Source organism: Xiphias gladius, chromosome 24, assembly GCF_016859285.1.
Source record: "Xiphias gladius isolate SHS-SW01 ecotype Sanya breed wild chromosome 24, ASM1685928v1, whole genome shotgun sequence".
NCBI classification, from domain to species: domain Eukaryota; kingdom Metazoa; phylum Chordata; class Actinopteri; order Istiophoriformes; family Xiphiidae; genus Xiphias; species Xiphias gladius.
Window position 1 is genome coordinate 20,275,706 of NC_053423.1, and position 20,579 is coordinate 20,296,284.

The 20,579-nt window shown below is 37.7% G+C and overlaps 1 protein-coding gene and 1 long non-coding RNA gene across 4 annotated transcripts in view; one reads left to right on the forward strand and one right to left on the reverse strand.

The window, feature by feature from the left end:
* Positions 1-758, reverse strand: part of LOC120786387 — a 29,256-nt gene extending 28,498 nt beyond the window's left edge. For 2 of the 3 annotated variants that reach the window (XR_005706714.1, XR_005706712.1), the window contains exon 1: positions 726-755. This is a non-coding gene — a long non-coding RNA (uncharacterized LOC120786387). Of the gene's footprint in view, positions 1-725 lie in introns of all 3 variants that reach the window. The other variant, XR_005706713.1, reaches the window with a different exon arrangement.
* A 76-nt stretch (positions 759-834) lies between these two features.
* On the forward strand, positions 835-18,736 carry eya3 (EYA transcriptional coactivator and phosphatase 3). Its single transcript, XM_040122640.1, has 19 exons — positions 835-946; positions 4,282-4,386; positions 5,463-5,512; positions 6,262-6,356; positions 6,436-6,516; positions 6,657-6,711; positions 8,275-8,384; positions 8,648-8,785; positions 8,989-9,074; positions 9,694-9,871; positions 10,131-10,300; positions 10,641-10,724; positions 10,827-10,916; positions 11,645-11,703; positions 11,863-12,023; positions 13,950-14,064; positions 14,681-14,802; positions 14,980-15,080; positions 16,413-18,736. Exons 2-19 carry the CDS (start codon positions 4,330-4,332, stop codon positions 16,491-16,493), a joined length of 1,833 nt encoding a protein of 610 aa, XP_039978574.1. The 5' UTR covers positions 835-946; positions 4,282-4,329; the 3' UTR covers positions 16,494-18,736.
* Positions 18,737-20,579: the final 1,843 nt, after the last annotated feature.

Below are 20,579 nucleotides of genomic sequence, written 5' to 3' on the forward strand. Positions count from 1 at the left end.
TTTTCTGTTTTGATTTTTTAAGTTTTCTATGATATTAAACCAAATGTCATTGTGTTCTTGACAGCTGGCTGGACAAAGCACAAAGATATATCCATCTTTGTTTTTTGGGTTTTATGTAAATAATGTTTGGTTGCAGCCCTGAATTAGTGGGTTGACTGAGTAACTAATTAACCAACTCAACGTTTAAGCTCTAATTGTTTTTTAGGAGTTGATCTTCCATTTAGAATTAATTTTTCTTACAATTAAATGTTTTAACTCTGCTGTATTTACTTTATTTCACCATAGTCATACTATGTAGCACTCAGGTTGTTACAACCCGTGCATTTTACAGTTTATGTTTTCGGCTTTTCTTTGTCCTGATGTTTTATGTGACATTTCGTCAGTTTTATATCATTTTTTCTTTTTTTAAAATCAATGTATCTTTATTGAACAACGGAACAACAAACTTTTTTTTAATCTGCTTTAATTTATCTGGTCCAGAAGAAACATTATTTTATTTCAAAATTACCTTCTACAGTTAAAAATGACAAATTACCCAAAACTTAACCGTTAAACTTAAGCTAGCAATTTTTAAATTATCAAAAGTACTATTTTCTTCTAATTTCTTACGAGTTGTTTGACATTAACATGCATTTTTTTTAGACGTACCATACCCTGAGACAAAGCTGACAATTAACAAGAGGGTTCATATGTTCAAATAACAAATGTTTGCAGTTCTTCCTCACCTGTCCTGATGCCACACCTGTCGCCTCCTGTGGCGCCAAAAAAAAAAAAAAAAAAAAAAAGAAAAAATTAAAAAAAAATAATAACATGTTGCACATGCGCAGTAGACCCTGTAAGGACGCTTCCTGCCAAATAGTGCTCCCTAACAACAGACAAAGCTTGACACTGTGGATTCAGCTGAAGACGCTTAAATAAAAGCGTTTCCCCATTCAATCCTTCAATGGTAAGACTAATGAAGATCATTTTTGTGTGTCGGAAATGTTTGTTTTGCGGTTTGCTCTGTGGTTAGGTGCAGCGGGAGTGAGATGCTCTCACACGCTGCCATTTCTGTGCCTACTCGAATGGCTGCGGGTCCCGACTAATCCCTGGAGCGGAAAACTTTCATGGCCGGGCCAAACTAAGTACAGCTGTTTATTTAGTCGCCATTATACCCAGACTAGTGAGCTAGCACATATGCTTAAAAGGCAGCAGATGACTCATTATTTTCCATGAAAACAGAAAGAGGAGCGCCCGAAAACATGTAACACTGCGAAGCAAGCGTTCCTGCTGGAAGGCTTGCACGGTGCCGTCTAAATGCTGACACGATAACCCTTTATTAATGTTTGTTATGGTTGTTTGTATTAGTCCTATCAGTTAGTGTTATTTGTCCATATCTTACTTCATGTGTCGACTTTTTAAATTGTGTTTCTGTGATTAACTTAATGCTAAAAGAACCACAGCTTTCCAGAAAATAGTCTGATGTCAGACTTCACCTTCACAGCAAACTGTCCTCTCGGCTTGGTTATTTACTGGAGGACAAACAACACTGAAGACATGAGTATCAGATCAAACAGAGGTTTTGAGAGCATTTAATTAACAACAGTCCCTGGCCAGGCCGAGTTTTGCCAATCGAGAACATAAAGTGAATGATGCCATAGCTACAAAATACAGGCAGGCAGCTACATCTGTTTGCATTAGAGCTGCGGCCATTAGTCGATCAATCAATTAGTCGATAATCGAATAATCGTTTTAGTCACTTTTTTTTTTTTTTTACGCAAAAATGCCAAATATTTGCTGTTTTTTAGCTGGTCAAATATGGGGAGTTAATGTTTTTTTGTTGCACATGATAGTAAACGAAATAACTGTATTGGATTTTTGGTCAGACAAAGCAAGACATTCAAACCCATCGCCTTACCATTTGGGGAATTGTGATGGGCATTTTTTTTTTAAACCATTTTTGGACACTTTATAGACTAAACGATTAATCAATTAATTGCTATTATATTTTAGGCATTGTACATGAGGTCGGCTAAAATCCTCAAATGTAAGATTTCTTAACACTGACCAATTCAACAAATAGTTGGTTATATTGTAGTAATAATAATAATGGATAAAGTGGTAATAATGGTAGTATTAGGGCTGCAGCTAAAAAATATTTTCATCATTACAACGATTATTCTTGATTAATCGTTGTCTATAAAATGAAAATTAAATAGTGAAGAATGTCCATTACAATTTCCCACAGCCTTGTTTTGTCCGACAAACAGTCCAGAACCCGAAGATATTCGGTTTACTATCATGTGTTACAAAGAAAAGCTTCAAATTCTCACAATTTAGAAGCTTTAACCAGCAAATGTTTGATGTTTTTGCTTTAAAAATAACTAAAACGATTCTTAGAATAGTTGCTGATAAACCAGTCGTCGCAGCCCTAGAATATTTAATGAATTTTTACTTTGGTTGAAATGGATCTTAAAATCTGAATAGTTCTTGTTAAGAAATACCTTTTGAAAATCAACAGCTCCTTACAAACTCAAACAAGTCTCTCAGAATGTTGTCTATTTTCCTTATAATCTGTAACAAATTACATAGTTCTTTCCAGGAAACAATTTAGGTAACTAAACAACCTGTGAGATAAAACATTTCTGATTTTTTTTTTGTCAAATAAATGAGAATTTATTCCAAATCAAGTCTAAGTCTCTGTATTAGATGTTTAGTTTAGCGCCCAAGGCCACAGATTAACCGATTTTTCCCTGGTCTGTGGTGTCTCCTGGCCTTGATACTCCACCCTTTTGGAAAAGACAGCAATCACTTGAAGCAGAGACTCCCAAAGGATCCTGTATCAGGACGATGGTGTTCCTCAGGTGATGCGATTCAACCCGAGTGTTGTTGTGGTACTGGCAGAGGAGAGGTGACTGTGAGCGGCTTGGTTACCAATGGTAACAGCTGGCAGGATGGTGGCTTTGATGATTTCAAGTCTGTTTAAAATAGCCGGAAAAATGGCAGCAACGGTGTATATCAACTGGGAGCAGTGTTCCCAGGTTGGGCAGTTTTCCACCCAATTGGGCGTCAGAAAGTTAATTATTGTAGTTTGGGTGCTTATTACAAGATAAAGAGTTGCTCAGGGGTCATAACTCGTTCAAATCCGACAACACCAACATTATACACAAAGTTATAGAATTAATGTTACTTACAATTTCCGAGGTTATCAATATTAGTGAAAAAGATGCTCCTTAGAACTGCAGAACTTGCTAGAGAATCATCAGATTTTTAAGTTTCCTTCAGTATCAAACTAATCCAGTGATGGTTGTCAGTACATCCAATGTTACATAGCAAACAGGAACTGCTAATAGCAAATTCAGTGTACTTGTTTTCCAAATGTAAACAAATATAGCCTTTAAAAAACGGGACTCATGTTGTGGTCCACAGCATAACTCACTCAATCCATGGCCAAATTATGTTATACTTCCTGTTTCTTGTAAAAGTTGACATCTGTTCATATAAGTGAGGAAGTATAGACTTTGTTGTTCTTTTTGATTTTCTCAAAGAATTCTTAATTTTATCAATTATATCAAGAGTTATAGAGGCTGTGGTCAAAATATGTAAAACATTAAGTATGGGAGTTACTTGGTCATCAGTAAATCACTCATTGGCCTTATTTCCCTTCAAATACAATGCGGTTTTGAGTTCACCTACATATATCTTGCATAAGCTGACATATGTTTTGATGGTTCAGCGACTTCACGTGGCACGCATTTGATTCAGAACGTGCACCATTGACAACTGCCTGACACATTCGTACGGTTTTGAATTTGCCGTCTGACCTCTTTTCTCTTTTTGTGTCTACATTATGTCAGTTAAATAAGTGTGCTAGCAGTGGACAAAACGAGGTTAGATCTTATCCCCCCAGGATATCTATTGATATGACAGCTTGCACCTAAGCACCTAATGCTTCTGGAGAATATGTTTTCATTGAGTTTAGGTTAGGTCACATGTAAAGTGGCACGCTTCCTTAATCCCACAGTAAACACAAGCATGGTGAGGACATTGGGTAACGTCAGTGCCACATATATCTCACCTGCAGGTCTCGTGCAGGAGATTAGACCAGGGTGCCCATTTCCCTCAAGGCCGCCACCTCCCTGCTGATCACCCCCATGATAGTGTGTGGGGGGGGCATCAATCAGCATTTATGGAACAAGTGGGAGGGGAGAATCACGCATCAGAAAACTACATAAGGCATAACCCCCTGGCCATTTATTCTGTGCCTTTTGTGTTTTTGGCTTCTGTGGTTCTGTAAAGCAGGGTCCGGACAGGCTTTCCAGGTACAGAGAGTAGGCTGAGCGTGCAGACATGTCTGGTCGCTCTGCTGCAGAGATGGATGACTCGCAGGAGCTGCCTGAGCTGCCGGTGAGTCCACACAAAAGGACAGCAACAAATTGATTTTAAGATGGAACACCTTGTAGTATCATTGAGCCAAGGCAGATATTTTGATAGCATTTCATATCTTAAGCTACTCCCATGTCATTCAGCTTGTAGCTTCAGGTATTGAAAAATAACCTACCATTCATTCTAAATTGTAGTAAATCATCTTTAATCACCCAAAGTTGGTACGAGAGTTTAGTGTCTTTTCAGGTGTAAGATGGACTGAAATTCGGAAAACATAAGTGCAGTGGGTTATCTGAGGCTTACTTTAGTGCTGAAAAAAATAGATGACTGACTGATGGAAACTAAATCAGCAATTTTGAAAGTCATTTAACAAGCTAAAATATAAAATAGTTGCCAGTTATTGCTTCACACATTTAAAAATTTGCCATCTTTCTCTTTTGTATATCGTTAATACAATTAATACCAATTATATATAATTAAATTGGTATTAATGGTTTACTATTCATTTTTTTCTTTGTAATGTTAAAAGTAAAGCAATAAAGGTTCGAAAAGAGATTTTAGTAATTATAGTAATTTTATGTCACAACAAATTGTGCAAAACGTTTCTGTCGCCAGCAATTTCATAACACTCTGTATATGTATAATAGTATTATGATTCTGTGTTAATCCACAATAATTTGTTCATGTACCGTTATTATTTCTGTTCAGTGCTGTAAAGCAGAAATACTCTGTGCTTCATCACATAACCTATAAAATATGCGGGACTTAGAAAGTAGTATTTTAAATAATTTCTGCATTCAGTTTCATTATTTATGACTTTTTTTTTTTTTTTTATCAAAAGATTTGCACTGAACCTTTTGCCACAGTTCATTACAGATAATGTTATATGATTATTTGTTGGAACTATTGACAGATGTCTTTAGCCAAACAAACAATCACAATCAGTGTCTGAAAGCAAAATTCAAGCCACCTTTATCAAACATTTTAGTTTAATCTGACTATACTGGTTACAGTATTGAGAAAAAAGATGCATATCAAAGCCCTGAAGCATCAGAGAAAATAGAATTTTCTCACAACTTATTTTTGTGTGTGTGCAGGCAAAGAAAGCCAAGCTTGGGATAGATGGAGGACTGGAGAAAGAGCCAAGGTTGGTCTTTGGGTGGTCATTTCTTTTAGATTTATTTCTGATCTGTTGAGTCTTTTAAGTTCCTGCTTACACTGTATGATGGACAACAACCAAGAATAAATCTTGGGTTTTGAACAGTTTATTTAAAAAATTATATTTTTCCACACTGGTGTGTTATTATTTACTGTGCCTTTTTTTTTGCCAAATGTAACTTTCTTAGTTTTTAGAAGAGTGTAGTCTAAAGTTTTTGGTCATTGTCTTTCTGTAGGATGAACCCCTGACCAACCAGTCTGTTGTCCTTTGTTACTTGCCTTTTTATCAGCATTCTGATAGCATTATACAGCACTCCTACCTGCAGTGCAGTATTGTATTAATAATGCATCAGAGGGTGTAGTAACGCAGTCTGTTCCAACACTGCATTTATACAGACAGAGTAAGTAATCATCAAAAGTTGGGGCACCTGTAGGAATTGTTTGCATTAACTTTCAAGGCTTAATTTATTTCCGTTGCTGCAGGAAAGCTGCAAGTTAAGCACTTTCCTAAAAAAACCACCAGTTTTCTATTAAATTTACATAATTGTTCAGTTTTTGGTGACCTAAACTTTTTTTTTTTTTTTAACCTGGGCCAGTTTAGAGTTTACCTTTGTACCATTTTAGGGTTTTTCACTGGACTTAACTGCTGAAATTTCAATAAAAAAATGGAAAAATGGGGTTGTTCTGAAACATTTGACGGGTAGTGTATAATCGACTCTGTGCTTTTTTTTTTTTCAGTAATCTGGGTGACGATGGGAGTCCAGCTGCTGTTTTAGGTCAATCAGAGCAGGAAAACTCTTATTCTGCTCTGTCCACTGCTCCACTTAATCCAGGTAAGTACAAAATGTGAAAAAGGCTGACGGAACTCAGAAATGTTCCTGGGAAATATTGACAATTTGTTTTTGATTGTAGGTGATCAGGAGCAGTCAGACATAGACAGAGGGGCAGCATCTCAAGCATGTGATGACTCAATGAACTCGTATGCCCATTCTGGTAGGAACAGAAACACTGTCTCAGTTCTAAACAATGCACAATAAAGTAATTAAAATAAAAAATCTCCTGTTGTCTGTTTGAAAGACTGTTTCTTTTTTTTTTTCTTTGTTTGTTTGTTTTTGTTTTTGTTTTTTTTACAGCCACAGACACAACAGCCACATCTGAATACACCCAACAGGTTTATCAAGGAAGCAAGTGAGTACATTGCATGGAACAAATGTGAATCTCTTATCATCTGTCATGTTCTAATGTTGTGCAGATTGAAGAATGTTAAAATATGTCATAGTACAGAGAGCCAGCTCGCAACCAATCAACTAATGCATGCAAATAAAAACCGGTCCAGGTACACTAAGCATGTTTACCTGGTTGCATCAGTGCGGCTGTAATCTAGTTTTCCTGCTCTACCGTGCAAGCAATTATTATTGTTTTGCACAGAAACAACACTTTTCACTTTAAAACTGACACTACACTCTGTGCTATCGTGGGAATAAAAACACACCAAGTACAATGCTTCATTGAAACAAACTGCTGCTGAAGAATGAGAGTAACAGACAACTGCAGCAGCATGCAGAGACTAGTATGTTTACAATTCAAAGTATGCTCATTTGGGAAACAACATTTCCTCAACTATGTCACCTTTGTTTTTGATAATGGGTTTTCCTGGGAAGCCATCTCAAGAGGAGGTGAGCTATTCTCACCAATGTATAGCTTAGCTTGATTTATTTAGGTCATAAGCAAGTTTAAACTAAGCAACACCTGTAATTTTTGCAACTTTAGTCAATAGTTCCATACAGATTATTTCATTGACAATAGCGGTCCAGTTGTGCTTGGTTGGAGGGTTTGCCAGCAGCCGTTTCCATGTGATGATTTTCTATTTTCTTGCTGGCAGCCAAAAGAATTATTTATAAAAAGTATTATTATTTAAGAAATATTTATCCTGTGCTGTACATTTATCTGAGATTTTGTCCAGTTATGATGTAACAAAGCTGTCAACATCTATTCCAAGCCCAGAAAATATAGACATGATCAGCGTTTTTTTAACCCCACTTCCAGTATTGTTTTTGTCCCTGAGAACCCGTTTGTATAAATATCATGTTTGGGGTCACAAATCGTTGTAGCCTATAATGTTTTGTAACAGAACCCTTGCCAAGACCTTGAATTGATGGCCTTAGCCTGGCTTTGCCATATATAATTCCGGTCTGCCTGGAATAATTTCCATGCCCCAATATTAGGTACAAGTGTGGCTTGGAGCAACTCTGAATATTGAACATATACATTAAGCGCATTTAATCGAGTGCTCCACCAATTTTATAGAGCAAAGTCTGTTTACAGGTCTTGAAAAGTACTACTGCACATGTAAACAAGTTCTTTTAAGAGGATTGTGGCCCCAGATGGAGCTGTGTGAAGTCAGACAAGTTACCTCAAGTTTTTTCAGTTGAGTCAGCATCGGTTGGAGCTGAATACTACAAGATGGTGTGGAGTTAGAAAGAAATAAGCTTGCCAGACTCCTGTGGCTTGCTCCTCATCTCTGCTTGAGACTAGTGGCTAGAGGCTTCATTAGCTGCCACAAGCATAACACACCTGGATCCCTAACTGAACTGTTGGCGGCTGAAATGCATTGTGGATAATACAGGCGCCAGGTTTTGACAAGGAAGAAGAATGCATGGAGTAAGAAAGACGATTTTTGCACTTGCAGCTATGCCGTGAATGATTCAAGTACCCATTCTCTCGCTCTCTCTCTCTCTCTTTCCATTTCAGCCCAGCAGTGACATCATACACCAGCCAGGTGGCCTTTCCTCCTCTGGCCCAGTCCACTGTGTACTCCGCCTTCCCCCAGACAGGCCAGACCTATGGCCTCCCACCCTTTGGTTAGTCTCCCTCCTACTCTACCGGCCTATTTTAACACTGTCTGCTCACTAAAACCAGCATCACTCCTTTGTTCATTTGCTTTAGAGGCCTTACCGTGCTTTGGTGCTGTGGAATCAGTTTGCTCTCTTGATCTCTGCTTAAACACAAAAGGCCCACATCTTGACTGAAGGACCTGGTTTCTTATCTTTGCCCTGTCTTCAGTGACCCACTCCTCTCACTGCCTCTTACATTTTCTGCTTCTATTGCTCTCTTTCATCTTCAGGTGCTATGTGGCCAGGCATAAAAACAGAGACAGGGCTGCCTGAGGTACCCTCTGGTGGCCAGCCTGGGTTTCTCAGCTTCAGCACCACATATACCTCAACCCAGCCAGGCCAGCTGCACTACTCATACCCCAGCCAAGGCAAGCTGCCACCTCACTCTGTCTCACAAGATAATGCTGTCACACTCTCTGCAAATATGAGAATTACTCAAAAAAAAAAAAGGGTTTGAACTTGCAGTGGCACAGCTCTGTTTTTCCCCTCTTGTTGTTAGTCACTTCAGTCACTGTGTAAAAATTCTTTATTTCCTCTGGCACAGTTTTACATGATTTCTTTCTGTCTCCAGGCTCAAGTTTCACAACATCTAGTGTGTACTCCAACATCCCTTCAGCTACAGCCACCACTACAGCCTCCACCACAGTAGCCCACCAGGTATGGAGTACAATAGCGTTACTGTGAGAAATCCAGAACAAAACTCTGGCTCTCTGTTGTAAGTCATCTGTTCTCCTGTTGATCAGTGCAACATAAGAGAAGAAAAGAGATACTGAATAATCTCTTTTATGTAATTATGAGAACAAATGAAACCACAAAGTGTACTGTATTGTTAAAATGATCAAAATACCAAAAGAAAATCATCACTAAAAATTCAGGTTATGAATTTCAAACATGCAGACAAACATATTTAAAAAAAAAATATTCAAGAATACTATTCTGGCAGAAGAATACTACAAATCCTGGTAGATGCATAGACTGAAGGATCCTGGTAAAATATGCACAAGACACAATCACACATTAAATAATATCTGATAAAACTGTCAAAATGTGTACAATGTAGAAGAGTCTTTAAGGAACAATACAAGTCTAGTTCCATATTTAAGTCTTTGAGTAAACAGACAAACAAGAGGTAAATCCAATGCTCGTCATGCCCTGAGGGTCATTTTAAGTTTCCAACTCTGTATTCATTGCTGTTATGCTGAATGTTTTGTTACGGGTTGAGTGGAGATCATCACACTCTTATTTTGTGTGTTTTTTCTTTTTTCAATTCATCCAGGAATTTAATAGCTACAACTCTCTGGGCCAGAGTCAGTTCTCTCAGTACTACGCTCTGCCTCCTAGCTATATGCCTGCTGGTCTGCCCAGCAGCGATGAACAGGGTGCCGGTGTGGGTGTGGCCGGATATTCAGCTGTGAAGTCAGAGGAGGCTGCCTCAGCTGGACTTCCTCCCAGAGGTGATTTCAGTGCTTAGACTTAGGTTATTTCTATTCAGCATTAGATTATTGTCTGTTTTCCTTACATTAAGTGGGGGAAAAAACAACAACAACCATGTGATCATAATGAGTTTAATCTTTATTTGAATCTCTTGTTACCACTGTGTTCATCAGCATCCACTGCATGAGATATTAGTAATCCCTGTACAAGTTTGACAGATAACAGATGTAACTTAATGAGGTTCTAAAATCAGACATGTGTACTCTATCTTGTACTAAGATGCATCCCCACCAGAGAACCTCCCAGCAGGTGCAGCTCTTCCCACCAGTGTAGCTCTCCCTGCTGGAGCCAGAGAGCAGGACGAGGTTGGACACAGGAACTCTGTTGGTAAAGCCAAAGGGAAGGGCAAGAAGTCTGATAACTCCCCGCCTGCTGACAGTGACCTGGAGGTAACCAATTAGTTCACTTGTAGGGCATTAATTTAACTGTAGAGCTAAATCTTATTTACCCACTTGTGTCTGAGCTGGTCTCGTCAAATCTTTGTGCCATTGAAGTCCAAAGCCTATGTTGCCAACTAGAATTAATGTAGTTTGGAGTTAGGGTTAGTCTTCACTTTTTGTCCTAATTTTGCAGATGTAATGCCAAAGCCACTGATGCTAGGCCTAACAACATGAAAAAGTTTAAAAAGATTTAGTTTTGAATGTTGTTTCCTGTCTTTAGTAAAACAAGACAAATGGATAAAAATGTTTTTTTAATGCAATGAGTAAAATAATTTTTCATTCGTTTTAGCGCATTTTTCTGTGGGATCTGGATGAGACCATTATCATATTCCACTCACTGCTCACTGGTTCCTACGCCCAGAAGTTTGGCAAGGTTTGTTTGCGTAAATAAGCAAAAAGCTTGAGCATACAACATAAAATGAAAGGTGTGACACAGTCTTGGCTCTTTATCGTGTAACTACTTGTGTTTGTACAGGACCCAGCGACCGTGCTGAATTTGGGCTTACAGATGGAGGAGCTGATCTTTGAGCTGGCAGACACCCACCTTTTCTTCAATGACCTGGAGGTACAGCGAGGATATATTCAAACTGGTGTAGCCATTTTCACTTATGTTGGTCAGCTGGTGCTAACCACGATTAAGGAGAAACCTAAATGTATTTATTTGAGAACAATACATTTCCTGAACTTCTATTTAGTTTGCTGAGTTCTGGAAGAATTCATATGTAGTTAATCAGAAAACGAAAGTGAAAAATGCGCTGGCAACCTTACAAACTTACAGTGCATTATTCCAAGCTTCTTGGTAAGACTTTCTCTAGACCTTTCTGAGCCTGTATTGAAGTGTATTGAAGATTATGAATTTCCCGACCTGAGTATAACCTGTTTTCCCTTCTAATACATACAGTCCCTCAACATGGATGTGGTAGTCTTCGTATGTGAAAACAAGTTCTGTTTACAAAAGATATTTTGGGGGTAGATCCATCTGCAAATTTGGGCTTAACTTTTAACTTAAGGGTTAAAACCCTCTCTATGCTGTGGCCCCTCCTAGTTTTACTTACTAGGTAAAACATTTGGCCGATTTCTACTTTGATAAGTTCCTTCTTTTCTGTTGTTGTTGCTATTGTTGCTATATGAAGTTTTTTCCTAACCTCAATCCTGTTATATTAACATTCCTATCTGTATGCTTGGGATTCTGCCTATTTGTTATTTGTTTTAACCTTTTAACCGTTGAAGTTGAAATACATGATTACACAATCTGTAACATAGACTCCCTTTTTCTTTTCTTTTTTCTTTAAGGAATGTGATCAAGTCCATGTTGAGGACGTGGCCTCCGATGACAATGGGCAGGACCTGAGGTGTGTTATGTGCTGTACTGTAACTAACAAAAACTATTGGCATTATTAACACACTTCAGCTTAATGATGGTCTGTTTTCTCTCAATTCTTCAAGTAATTTTTTTTTCTGTAATTCAAAGTAACCACAAGTGTTTTGGTTTTTTTCTTTTTTTTCTTCAGTAACTACAACTTCTTGGCAGATGGCTTTAATGGCCTCAATGTTGGGGGGGCATCAGGAGCCACCACAGGAGTCCAGGGAGGGGTGGAGTGGATGCGCAAACTGGCCTTTCGCTACCGCCGGCTAAAAGAGATCTACAATAGCTACAAAGGAAATGTTGGAAGTGAGTTTGCATCATGTAAAAATTCAGTCACTTTTTGACAACTGTGGTCTCTTCCTAGAAAGAGGATTAGTGAATGCTGAGTTTGTTGACCCTGAGTTGAAACTCTGGGTTTTCCGTTCCAGAATCAGATATCACTTTAAAGCAGAATCGGTTACTGTTTTACAGTTACTGACACGAAGTTCCATTTCCTCATTCACACTGTCGATATTAAAGTTCATATCAGAGCGTACTAATTTGCGTAAGTTTACAATGTTAGAAGATCAAAATCCTAGTTCTTTACCCAAGGAGTATCTTCAACATGAGCAATCAGTCATCAATGTAAGGACAGAGACAGCGACCTCTGTCCTTACATTAAAATATAACACATCATAGATTCATCCTGTGCTCAGACTAAAATCTACACGCTGCCTGTGTATAACGCTGTGATGATGTGGACATTAAGACAACTGTCATGTTGTCAATCACTTCCCTTGGCGGCTTAAAGATTTTAGAACTGGACTAAATGCAGTTTAAAAGTGAGTTTTTGAATATACTGTAAGTTGAATATAGTCTTGATGTGTTTTAACAGCATTTTAAGTTGAAATATTGTTATTAAATGTTGTTGAGCAAGATATTTAAATTTAAATGTAAATATAAAATCTAACAATTTACACTCAGTTTTAACCTAGATGCTTTTTCAACTGCAAATCACCAAAAGCATCAGGCTATCACTGGGTCAAACTATAGGTTACAATCATAGGACTTTATACAGGATAAAACCTATGTCTTTAATGTAATAGACAGTAGGATTCCAGCCTTATCATCCATTAAAGAAATTTGAGTCTGCTGAATAATAAGTGAGTGGACTACACTGAAAAAAGCGTAATATTGTTAATTTACTGACTCTTATCTCCATCTCAGAGTCTTTCACTGCTGCTGTTTTTAAAGATGTGTTACATTAATGCACATTTATCTTTTTTGCTCCTCCTGATTAAAATGGAGGCTTTGCTCTGTATTTACCCGTTGCCAAGGTGGATCATAGTAGCGGAGCTACACTGATGATGACTTTCTTCATTCACCATGCCCTTAACTCAGAGTGTACGTACTCAGATGAATGAACTAACACTGATCAGCTGTTCTGGAACTGAAACTCTGGGTTTTCCACCTCCAGAGTTTGTCAACGTAGAGTTCAGGGTGACAGTCAGTTTGTTAGGCCTGTTTTCTGGAACTGGCCCCTGTAGATTTAAATGAATGAATAAAGTACACATGAAAATTAAATTAATTGATGGCTACTACTAAACAACAACGCTGCCTTCAGACTTTCATTAGGTAAATTCAAAAGACTGCAAGTCAGTGGATTCTTTTCAGGAACCTTCACTCTTTTGTGTATCATGCATTCAAAGACCTGTTTTTAGTGTGTTTTTAGTGTGTTATGCTTTAAAAAAAAAATTGAATGCCAACATGTTTGACATCAGTAAAAGTTGCTCCACTGTACAATGTCTAAAAGGAAGCAAACACACTGTTAGATCTAATTTAACCTATTTTCCTGGCTGTGTCGAAATAACTTTTCAGTCTAGTGGCTAAAATAAACAGAACTGTTTGATTTTGTGTGTGTGTGTGTGTGTGTGTGTGTGTGTGTGTGTGTGTGTGTGTGTGTGTGTGTGTGTGTGTGTGTCTGTCTCTGTCTCCTGCCTTTTGCCTTTTGCCTTTTGCCTTATATCAAAATGCCAAAAACATGATCACTATCATAAAACATTTTTGGCGCATCATCATGTCTGACATTTGGAAACGGTAGAATGGGAATCACGTTGCCTTTACATGCTGTTCCTGATGCACTGATAGCGGTGTCTCAACCTTGTAGTGTAGAGTATAGATGTCTACTTGCTGCATACGAAAGACAAAGCCTCTGCATAAACGCATGTTGTTGTTGTTGTTGTTGTCTTCCAGGCCTGTTGAGCCCTATGAAGAGGGAGCTGCTTGTACGGCTTCAGTCTGAGATCGAGAACGTTACAGACGCCTGGCTCAGCACAGCACTCAAGTCTCTGCTCCTTATCCAGTCCAGGTCAGTGCAGAACATTATTATCATTAGTATTAGTATTAATATTAATATTATTAGTTGGTAATTCTTTACAATCATACTCTGCAGCAGGATGCCCTATTTTGCATTTACTGGCTGACATTCAGTATATGATTGTTTACACACACTACTCCAGGTTTTATGAATATTTAGACTAAGGTGATAGACTTATTTAAGTAACACAGTTACTGTGACGCAGCTCTAGATACTGTTTTAAACAGAAGTTTGGCTTTGAGTCTTTGCTAAATTTATTTAAACATTATCAGGTATTAGTTTCAGTTTAAGTATTGCACATCCTAAAGGGAATCTTTTTGTTTAGAAAATGCAAAATTACAAATAGATTATTCAGGACACTCTTAATTTTAATCATTCTGATTAGCACAACTATAGAATTCAGAAGAATATTTTTTTATGTAAATGTATATCATAATTTAATAACTGATTTTATCCTGAACCTTACGGAAATGCAAGAAACACAAACAGCCCAAAGTATTAACTATGTAAACTGAAGAAGTGTATGTGTCTGTGTGCGTGTGTGTGTGTGTGTCTGTGTGTGTGCGTGTGTGTGTGTGTGTGTGTGTGTGTGTTTACCCACTGACAGGGGGAAGTGTATGAACTTGTTGGTCACCACCACTCAGCTTGTTCCAGCTCTGGCCAAAGTGCTGCTCTACGGCCTGGGAGACGTCTTCCCCATTGAGAACATCTACAGCGCAACCAAAATAGGTGCAGATAATAATACAAAGTAGAAGCTTAGAACTATGTATTGTTTTCTGTTGTGACAGAGGATAAATGTTATGTTAAAATGCCACTTTTTTAGCTAAATTTATGTCGGGGGGGGGGTGGACTATGAAAGTCAGTTAACAAAGCCTTTTGTTTCTCTTGCGGTTTCCTTTCATACAGGAAAAGAGAGTTGCTTCGAGAGGATCATATCTCGCTTTGGGAAGAAAGTGACTTACGTTGTGATCGGTGACGGTCGAGATGAGGAGTTTGCAGCAAAACAGGTAAGTTTCAGGTTCCATGTCTCATTACCCCATGTAAGGATGATCTGCATTCTTTTGCATGTTGGTCTGTAACACTAGAAAAGGCAGTTTACTCAAAAAAAAAAAAAAAAAAGTTGCATTTTACATCCTCAGAAGTTTGTCAAATACTGAACTGCAGGAAAATACAAGTACAGACACTGTGACTCTAAGTTTGTTTGTTTGTTTAAAAGGTATCCAACCCAGACGAGGAGCTTACACCACTCAAACCTTTCTCTAATCAAGAAGTAAAAACTAACACTTGTCAAGATCTAAGAAAATATAGTGAAAAGAGATTGCGTGAATCAATCACATGACAGTGTTGACCAGTCGTAGATAAGTCTATTGGTGATGAACCTGGATAAAAGCTATATCAGTGATTTTTAATCATTTCCATTTTATTTTATTTTATTTATTTTTACTTTTGAGTTGAGGCAGTGGAACTTAGAGCAGATGCAATTTAAGCAAAAATCAATCATTACATAAACATCTTTCCGAGCAAAGATAAATGAATAATAAATAAAAGTATAATGATATTGATGATAATCATAAAATTTTAATTTACAAATAACTTTTCCTGCACCAAGGAAGGAGCTGTCTACCCCCTGTCGCAAAGAGTATGGTCTAGACCCACTGTATACGAAAAGTGCCCTAAGATAACCCCTGTTTTGATTTGGCGCCATATAAATAAATTTGAATTGAATTGAATTGAATTATTAATTCTCCAGATATAAAAACTACAATAGCACAAGTGGATGCTACACTGTCATTTCCTTCCTCCTTTTCCACCTTAGTGACTATTCACTAGTTTGGATTCTTGGAGACCTTGATATAGTCTACTGATTGTTTTACAGCTTGAATCTAAAATATGGGCCGATATAATATCTGTAATATGGTACTCTTCGCATTTTCTAGGCTTTCTTTCACAATTTCCTCAAGTCTGTGTCTCGCATGCAAATATCTGTATGTCTTGATTCTCCAGTCTGTAATTTGGCTTTAAGGTTTAAGTTTCTAACTGCCCTCTTTGTATTAAGGTGTAATAGGAAGAAAGGCCTTTATTTGCCCATATTTTTATTTGATCCAAAGAGAATAAAGTCAGACTCATATTAATATCAATCATCTTAATATTGTCATTACTTTATTTTGCTTTTTTTTTTTTTTTTTTTTTGTTTCTTTTTTAAATCCTTGTCAAGTGTTAAAAGCTAATTTTATGCAGGGATTATTTCTGTCTACTAGATTAACCATCAATTTACTATCTACCTTCATAGCCTAAATGTATATTTTAACAAATATTTGGTTGGGTCTGTCTCTGTGTAGCACAATATGCCTTTCTGGCGGATCTCCACTCACGGCGACCTCGTGTCCCTGCACCAAGCGCTGGAACTGGACTTCTTGTAAAGGAGAGGCGGCGTTGAATGTCGCACAATAAAGGGAAAACGTAGCCGCCGTCCTGTTGGCTCGTGGAGTGACATTGCGGAGAAAATCCTCCCCAACGATAAACATTTGCATATTAGAAACGCCTATCTGCTCTCACCGACAACTATTGACTCACCGCGTGATGTGTGATGGTAAATGTACTGAGGCGGACTTTGGGTCGGAGCTGACCATGAGAAACAGACTGGATGCAGCAGTCGTCTGAATTAAGTTTCCTCACGTCCAGCACTCCTTCCTCTACGGCAGCTAACCTCACCACGGCTGAAACTGGCACTGATTTGGACACAGAAGGGAAGACATACAGTACATTTCTTTTCCTCCTCCTTGGTCTTTGGCCTTTATCTCATTTTCTTTTGAAGTATCAAAATCTCCTGCGGCGAACACTATCCCTCTATTTTTATATTTCTTTCCAGATATAAACAACCAAAGGGCCGTTGTTCTTTATTGGCATTCTCTTTTGGGGTTCTTGTTTTATTTAGACTCTGTATAATTGAAAGAATAATATCAAAGCAGATATGTTTTAAAATGTTAAAAACTCTTTCTGGCTTGTTTTGCGCTCTTTCAAAGATTTGTTACTCACAGTCAAGTACCAAATAATCCGGTTTTAATACAAGGTACTGGATGGGATTTAAAAAGGAAAGAAAAAAAAAGAAGGTAACTTGATCGTGACCTCCCCTCCTGACCACACCACGCCATCAGTCAGCTGCCCTGACCGCTAGACTGTGTTTCAGCAGCCAGTGTGTGGTGCCTTTTACATACAGTATGCGTGGTTAGTAAGCATGTGCTGAGAACAAACAGGCCTCTGTCAAACATGTGCTACCGCATAAACCTGAACCGGCCGTCATTTACTGCACTGTGACACGGAAGGCAGTAAGCGGGGCCGGGTGCACTAAACATAAACTGTTTCAGCGATGACTGGGGAGTTTGCCCGGAGAGTTGCATTTCACTTTGGCTTTTCATGCCCCAGTAGTCGTAGTATTACTTGTAACGCAGTGCAGAGGTTCTTGAGCATAACATAACAGTCCAGTGAAAACCTTAGCTGGGTCCCAAACCCATGTGCTACGTACTAATCGTCATAGTCTACCGTTTTGGTAGTTAGTATACAAAAAAAAAAAAAAGAAACATAAACTGCTTTATACTGGCATCATTCTAGAGCTGTTTCAAAGCCATCCATAATTTATTTTGACTGCGAGCAGCGCCTCCATTTCTTTTGTGCATTGTACATTGTTGGAGACCAGTATCCATCAACAGCACTCTCAAAAATCCATTCGTGGTATTTAGTATGCACACTGTGGTTTGACTATACTTCATTTTGTCACTTTTCCTGTATGAACATCATATATCAGCATATTAAAAACCTGCTTAGAATGAATATGTAGTATGGATTTGGGACACGCTGCTCATATCTCCAAATTAGTTTTCCATGAATTGGTTGAGAAAACCCTACTCCTCCTCCTCCTTAAGCCACAAACGATTTTAAAAAGCCTGAAAAATGCTTTGACACAAAGCTGAAAACGATCTCAGCTCAGACGTTTTGGAGATGCATGTTTTTCACAGGACAACAACAGTGATCAGTAATATTTCTATGTTGACACCGCCTGTCCTTTGGACTCCTCAGAGCACAGTCCTAAGTGTCCTTGAAATCCCTTGAGGAGTAAACTTCCATCAAACAAAGGTTTGAAAAGTGTTCAGATGAAAGTGGTACAGTATGTATTGTGTTTAAAACAATGGGTTTTGTCGGAGATCGGTTGGCATTTACATTGTTTCATGGTGTGAATAAGGATAACGTGACCCTGATCCATGTTGTCTGAATGTTTAGTGTTTTAAAGTCAAAGCAGGAAAATGTGAGCACCGATGGACGGATTACTGAACTTGCCTACAGGGCACAGAGTGGTAACGCGTCTTGTTGGAAAGTAGGCTTGTCCTGATCATGTTGTTTTTTTTTTTTTTTTAATAGAACTAAATCAATATGTTAGTTAGCTAGTTGTAGAATCATATTTCATTACTCTATTATGTGGCTACAAAATCAAAAATGTTTTGGTAATGCAATTGAGTGTCTGAACGGTCATTTACCAGAAAAGGAAGTTGCATACTTTTTGTTTCCAAAGATGTTACTCAACACTCCTCTCAGTTGCTTCTTGCTCAGTTGTGAGTTGAATTTTCATTATTTTCATAATTCAATTGATGATTTTTTTTTTCCAGAGCAGCAACAAGTGAAAAAAAAATTACATGCAACTATTTTGAGCAACAGTTTTATCATTTCGGTCATTTTTCAAGCAGAACTCTTCTGGTTCCAGCTTCTCAAATGAAAGGATTTTCTTTTTTTTCTTTGTCTTATGTGATGGTGAACTGAATATCTTTGGGTTTATGACTGTTGGCTGGTCAAAACAAGCATTTTGAAGATGTCACTTTAGAGTCTTGGAAATTGTTAGGGGACCTTTAATGGACCAATCGATTGATCAATTAATCATGAAAATAACTGGTAGATTACTCGATAATTGCAGCCATAAATTTTTTCTATAAAATGTCAGAAAATAGTGAAAAATGCAGATATTCAATTGACTGTCGTACAGGATTTTTAAAAAAAAAAAAAAAACCCAGCATGTAATCATGTTTAAGATTGTCAAAACATTTTTGTGACTTTTCTTTTAAATCGATTAGTCGATTTATCAAAATAGTTACACAAGCTCATTACAACTTTAAAACTACGACCCCATAATTACCTTCACAGCTTTGAATATTCATAACTCAGCCACACGACGACCCACAGCTTTATTAGGTCGTACTGGAGGGGGAAAAAAACAACATCCAATGTTGACGACTGTGCAATACATTTCTACTTTGCTCATTAACTGTATTTCAAGGGGAATTTTCATTCGCTTGTCGTAGACAGTGAGGGAAGCAGGGCGGAGTCGACTTTCCTGGGTCTGTATGAGATTATGACTGAACAATACTGAGCCTGAATAAGATTTATTTACGTACATGCAGCTTGACCGTTAAGAATGTGTATTTCTGTGTTACTTGTTTGTGTCTTGTGTGACTGTGCATATTTATATTGTGCCTTTTAACCATCATCTGTATGCATAATCTCAAAGGGAAATGTGTAAGATTTTGTGTTTAATACATTAATCACTGCATTGTTATATTATCAGTGTTATCTTGCTTTTTTTTTTTCTTTTTCTTTTTTTTAACTAAGTTAGACTTTTTTTGATTTGACTGTCCTGTCTGCACTGCGTTTGAAAGGTCTCCCAAAAATTTTGGGAAGAGCTTAAGATAAAATTCTCTAAATGTTTTTCAAGAATCAATTTGGAGTGACAATACAGTCGTATTTTTCATAATTTGACTAAATTTGAATTCTGTTTAATTTTGCTTGTGAAAATCTCATCTCTCGACAATCACATTTGCTTTATATTAGATGTTTGCCTCCTTTTGAAAAGGAGTTTGCATTTATTTTGTTGCTGTGAAACACCGCATCGCTCCGAGACAATCACAATCTGTAACACACATTTCTAATGCAGATCAGATTACGAAAGTGAAAGGCACGTTTAAAAAAAAAAGGCGTGCTTTTGATTGTTCAGTGTCGTACTACCCAGGTGAGTTCAAGGGAAATGCGCTTATCAGTACTGACACACATTTGAGAAAAAACCATATGCATTTCTATATCCTTACTATGTCTGCATGTCATGTCCGATTTTGAAGTATACCATGCCCTTCAAACGATGACCATGCAATATTTAAGGGGCTGTATTCTTAGATGTGTCCTCTTTTTCTTTCCAATGCCAAATACTGTTATTATTTTTGGAATTCTGTCTTCTTTTTCTTTTGGTAAGTGTTTCATCTCATTTTCAAGGACCTACGTGGGGTCATGTAGAGAGCCTGTAAACTGAACACTATCATCATAATCAATGCTAATTTAATTACAGTAATCACTATTTTCCCCTCAGTAGCTGTTTGGGACCTCGACACAGTCCTGTAAGGTTTGCCTGTGTACTTAACACACTCAGTACAATGTAAATAAATTTTAAAAAGTTTCAGATTCAAGTTTCTGTT

Bases quoted from the DNA above. Each gene is read 5' to 3' on its own strand.
- eya3 (XM_040122640.1), top strand. From the start codon at position 4,330: ATGTCTGGTCGCTCTGCTGCAGAGATGGATGACTCGCAGGAGCTGCCT. The intron at 10,301-10,640 runs GTAACCAATTAG...CATTCGTTTTAG, and splicing joins CTGCTGACAGTGACCTGGAG to CGCATTTTTCTGTGGGATCT. The intron at 14,065-14,680 runs GTCAGTGCAGAA...ACCCACTGACAG, and splicing joins CTGCTCCTTATCCAGTCCAG to GGGGAAGTGTATGAACTTGT.